The sequence below is a fragment of the Salvia splendens genome, chromosome 6, assembly GCF_004379255.2.
Source record: "Salvia splendens isolate huo1 chromosome 6, SspV2, whole genome shotgun sequence".
In the NCBI taxonomy this organism is placed as follows: Eukaryota; Viridiplantae; Streptophyta; class Magnoliopsida; order Lamiales; family Lamiaceae; genus Salvia; species Salvia splendens.
Genome location: NC_056037.1, coordinates 152,032 through 157,079, shown reverse-complemented (window position 1 = coordinate 157,079; position 5,048 = coordinate 152,032). Strand labels below are relative to the sequence as shown.

Genomic DNA, 5,048 nt, shown 5'->3' with positions numbered 1-5,048 from the left:
AAGATGTTTATTTCATCAGACCAAAGACGAGTCCGGTCAAAGATGTTTATTTCATCAGACCAAAGACGAGTCCGGTCAAAGATGTTTATTTCATCAGACCAAAGACGAGTCCGGTCAAAGATGTTTATTTCATCAGACCAAAGACGAGTCCGGTCAAAGATGTTTATTTCATCAACCCAAAGACGAGTCCGGTCAAAGATGTTTATTTCATCAACCCAAAGACGAGTCCGGTCAAAGATGTTTATTTCATCAGACCAAAGACGAGTCCGGTCAAAGATGTTTATTTCATCAGACCAAAGACGAGTCCGGTCAAAGATGTTTATTTCATCAGACCAAAGACGAGTCCGGTCAAAGATGTTTATTTCATCAGACCAAAGACGAGTCCGGTCAAAGAAGAGTTCACTTCATAAGACCGAGAACAAACATCAACTTACCCCGTACCTTTATCCAGAATGCCGAAGTAATTCACTTCGCTTTTCGGGGGGGGTAGTGATGGGGTACGTACTAAACAAGCCCAACAGCAATGACGGCCCATCAGCCCAAAGCCCAAGGAAGAGTATGAGTTCGGCATTACCAAAGAGTTCGGCCTCAGCCTACAGCTCGGTAAAAGCCAACCAATCAAGCTCTGCTCTCAGGTCGGCATCAAGCTCTACTCTCAGACCAGCAACCAAAGCAGTTCGGTCTCAGTATTCGACCGAACATCAAGCTCTGCTCTCAGGTCGGCATCAAGCTCTACTCTCAGATCGGCAACCAAAGCAGTTCGGTCTCAGTATTCGACCGAACAAGGAGTTAGTGGACCCATACAGGATTTCCCCAACTTCCAACACACCCACTACCACGTGGTGTCAGCTCAGGCCACGATCGTAGGCCATGACCTACGCTACATGCAGGACCTCCATGACCTCCACGACATCCACAACCATCATTAGTGGTGATGCAAGCCACGATCTTAGTTCAATGTATAAATAGAACTTAGATCAGATAGAAAAGGGTTAAGCTCTCTAGAGATAAAATATCATATAGCAAGTCTGTGTTGTAAGCTGTAATCCCAGATCAAGCAATACAATCTTGCCCTCCCTTCTTCCCGTGGACGTAGATTTACTTCAGTAAATCGAACCACGTAAATTCTCTGTGTCGTGATCTGTATTTTCCAGCATTCTTTACCACCAAAAATTCGCAGATTCATCACATACCATTCCATGTGTCGCTCACTCACTGGTTTAGTTAATCATCTCACTTAACGGCATCACCATGTGCCTGTCACCGTTAACACTAACAGACTCAGGACCACAAGTTACGTTACGGTAACCGCTTCGTTTAATCTCCACCGTCTGATCAAATCACACCTTTCCTTTTTTGCCCCAACTCTCCTCGCGTCTGATTTTTATAGCGAAAGGAATTGAGCTTTATGCGTTTGCAGGTGTATGTTGATCACAAATTCACATTTCACACTTCACACACGTTAGAAATAGAGCATCCACAATAAGGGCGGCACACAGTAGCCGCGGCGAATTATAGTGGAGAAAGCGTCTGCTCCGGCGTGAACGGATGGGAGGGGGTGGAAGTGCCATCACCGAGTATTTGGCCAGGACGCGGCGGTCTACTGTGCGGCGCTTCCGCCGCAGCAGTTGACAATTTTTTTTTGTTTTAAAAAAAAATTATTTTATTACCTATAAATACACCTCATTCCCCTTATTATTTTCAGATCATTCCAACTCTTTATTCCTACTTTGTCTCCCTAAAATTTGTGGATTCTATTGCTTTTAAAAAATGGATGATTTGTGGAATGACGCGTGAGATTCTCTGATTCAAGAGGTGCAGAGGGAAGCCGACGAGGAGGATTCGGCGCTGGCGGCGGAATTGGCGGAAGAGGCGCTCCCTCGTGCAATTCATCATCGTTGGACAATCCCACGAGACCATAGCGGAGCGCACCAGCGGCTGATGGCAGACTACTTTGGCGATAACCCCCGTTACCCACCAGAGATTTTTCGTCGGCGATTCAGAATGTCGCAACAGCTCTTCACCCATATAGCGACGACATTGGCGGCGCGGTACAGGTGTTTCACCCTCCAGAGTGATTGCACTTGCCGGATCGGGTTGTCTACTTTTCAGAAATGCACCGCTGCAATTAGACAACTTGCCTATGCCGGACCGGCTGATATGTTCGACGAATACCTACATATGGGTGAGACGACTAGCCTAGAGGTGCTCCGGCAGTTTTGTAAGGGCATCCAGGAAATCTTTGGTCCGGAGTTCCTACGAAAGCCAACCTTTGATGAGTGCCAGAGACTGCTAGATATGCACGGTTCGGTGCATATCTACGACATCAACGTTCTGCAATCATCGCCTCTTTTCAATGATGAGTGTCGGGGGAAGGGTCCGGAAATCAGATTCGTAGCCAACAGAACGTAGTACCACAGGGGATACTATTTGGCAGATGGGATATACCCTCGTTGGCCCCGTATTCTTCAAGACAGTTCGCCAACCGGTTGGACCGAAGAAACAATATTTTGCGCAAAAACAAGAGGCTGCTAGGAAGGATGTTGAGCGAGCTTTTGGTGTGCTCCAAGCGCGATGGGCCATTGTACGGTGCCCGCCTCGAGTTTGGCACGAAGATGATGTCGCGAATATTATGTTAGCATGTATCATATTGCACAATATGATAACAGAAGATGAAGAATTTACTGCAGAGCGCTGGGCACCGGAAGATGGTGCAAGTACAAGTCACGATGTTGCCTCTGCGCCGATACAGATGGGTGTACCACGTAGTAATGAATATCTGCTCCAACGTTTCACTGATATGCACAGGAGCACAGCACATACACAACTCCAGGCCGATTTGATTAAAGAGGTCTGGGCACGTAGGGGAGGGGGCGCAGCGTGAAGAACATGTGTGATTTTCCATAAATGAAATTTTCGTTGTATGATTTTCCCCTTACTTTAATATGACGAAAATTTAGTTTTCAATTTTAATTTATTTAATTAGCCGTTTTTTTTCTAATTATGTATAGTCCGATAATTTTAATTTTCATTGAATTAAAATATATAAAGAATAAAATAAAGTGAAATGTGGCAAAAAAAAAAGTGTCCACTATTGCGGTTGAAACTTATTTCTGTGGTTGTGGACAAATCATAAGTGACTGTGGACAAAAAAAAGTGGCGGGGGAGGTGGAGGTGTCCACAGTGGATACTCTTAGTAGTAGAATTAAATGTATGTATAGGTATAGTCATAGAGGTGGAGTGAGATGGAGGAATTCCTGAAGAGATGCGAGAGAGTGAGAGTCAAGTGTAGAGCAGAAGACATGCTGTTGAGCTTCAGAAAGAAGAGGAAGCTCGAAAATGACAGATGCGGCGAGACGGAATCGCTGTCGCCGGCGGCATTCTGTTGCTCTAACTCTAAGCATGAGGACTCAAGCGACGTCGTAGAGATGAGTCCGAGATCAGCAGATCTGGAGGTGAGAATTCCAAATTCTACTTTGTAGAATTTTGACTCAAATATTTTTCTGATTCTCAATTTAAATCCTCCTTCTCTCTCTCTAGAATGCTGAAATTTCCACTTCCACCGGTCGTGTTTTAAGGTGAATGCAGCTATGGATTATGCATTTCTGTTAAGTCTTGGATCATGTTTCATGAATTTCAATACTACTATTGATCTTCGATTTCAGTAGAGAGGCGACTCCAAGTAGTGAGCTATACGGAGACTCGGAGCAAATTTTGTTGCCGAAGAAAGAATCATCGACGACTCTCCGCCGCAAAATTCCAAAATCCATGCCTTCGGCGGCGGAGCTGGAGGGGTTCTTCGCGGCGGCAGAAAAGTATGAGCAGAAACGATTCGCTGAAAAGTGCGTAATTATTACTCCTCTCCATATGCATACAATCATTACATGGTTTGCGGTGTGTGTGCGTACGATAAGCGAAATGCACAGCCTGCTCATGTTAGTCGTGGGCCAACTGATTATTCCCTCAAACTGAAACGGAATGCAGAAATGATTTGATTGAATTGGGTTTGTATTATTTTCAGGTACAACTATGATATTGTAAAGGACGTTCCATTGGAAGGCAGGTATCATTGGGTTCGTTTACTTCCTTAAATGAAATCACCACCAAAACAAGAAACAATGCATTTTTTTTCAGATTTTTGTTGGTGGATTGGCATTCAGCATTTTCGATATGCATAGCAATTTCCCAGATTCATGTAAAGAAGCTAGAGTTCTTTTAATGCAAAATTTTTTCTTCCAAGTGTTGAAATTTGGGACGATTTGAATTGTCAGAGTTTGATGATATTGATGTGGGTAAGAGGAGTGTGTATCAAATTGGTGTTGTTATCTTGCATTTGAGATTGAAAAGTGAGTTTCTGTTTGTGTATATTTTGGATGGTTTCTTGTTTGGTGTGACTTTGTATGTGAAGTTTCTTTGTACCCATTATTTGTCAGAATTTCAACAGAAAATAATGTGGATCACCCACCCACATGTGTGTGTCTTGGGAGTGGAGCTATACCTATACCTATACATACAGGTTGGTGGTGTATGTATATCCATGGTAAAGTGGGCCATGTGAAATGGTTTTGGAGTTTGATTGAAAGGTTTGTCTTTTAGCATTTGGAGTGTGGGATAATGATAATAATGATGAAAGGTAAAAATGAAACTGGCTGAAAATGAAATTGTATATTTCGAGATAGATCTGGTCCCCAAACTGGCGGGGAATGAGTTCCTTAGGTATCCACTATAAGACGGACACGCCCAATAGCCCCGCCCCAATTTTTGTCATAGCCCCAATTTTATTGTATACACTCCTAAAATTCTATTTCTGCCACTATAGTGGACACCTCCAATAGCCCCCAAATTCCAAATACAAAATTCTACATTTTCACAGCCGCGTCCTCGCCCCGAACGCGGCTATCCCGCGTCCGCCGCCCCAATAGCCCCCAAAAGTTGTCCGCCCACCTTCCCCACTATAGCCGGCCGCCCACCGCCCCCAGACGCGGCTATAGCCGCGTCCTACCCATAGTGGACGCTCTTAAAATCACTACTCAAATAATAATGAGGGC

General features: G+C 44.3%; 1 protein-coding gene across 3 annotated transcripts; it reads left to right on the top strand.

Moving 5' to 3' along the window:
• The first annotated feature begins 3,146 nt into the window (after positions 1–3,146).
• Positions 3,147–4,468, top strand: LOC121807078 (cyclin-dependent kinase inhibitor 7-like). 3 transcript variants are annotated; one of them, XM_042207274.1, is made up of 5 exons: positions 3,147–3,455; positions 3,541–3,578; positions 3,669–3,842; positions 4,022–4,059; positions 4,135–4,468. In XM_042207274.1, the coding sequence occupies exons 1-5, from the start codon at positions 3,246–3,248 to the stop codon at positions 4,176–4,178; spliced, it is 504 nt and encodes a 167-aa protein (XP_042063208.1). In that variant the 5' UTR covers positions 3,147–3,245; the 3' UTR covers positions 4,179–4,468. The 3 variants fall into 3 exon arrangements, with proteins under 3 accessions (XP_042063208.1, XP_042063207.1, XP_042063209.1); XM_042207273.1 differs by having other exon boundaries at positions 3,152–3,455; positions 3,666–3,842; XM_042207275.1 differs by having other exon boundaries at positions 3,156–3,455; positions 3,666–3,842; positions 4,022–4,468.
• Positions 4,469–5,048: the final 580 nt, after the last annotated feature.

What these genes read in the sequence shown, in the direction of transcription:
- LOC121807078 (XM_042207273.1), top strand. Translation starts at nt 3,246, where the DNA reads ATGGAGGAATTCCTGAAGAGATGCGAGAGAGTGAGAGTCAAGTGTAGA. An exon ending in CGAGATCAGCAGATCTGGAG is followed by an intron (nt 3,456 to 3,540) that starts GTGAGAATTCCA and finishes CTCTCTCTCTAG; the next exon opens with AATGCTGAAATTTCCACTTC. An exon ending in CAGAAACGATTCGCTGAAAA is followed by an intron (nt 3,843 to 4,021) that starts GTGCGTAATTAT and finishes TATTATTTTCAG; the next exon opens with GTACAACTATGATATTGTAA.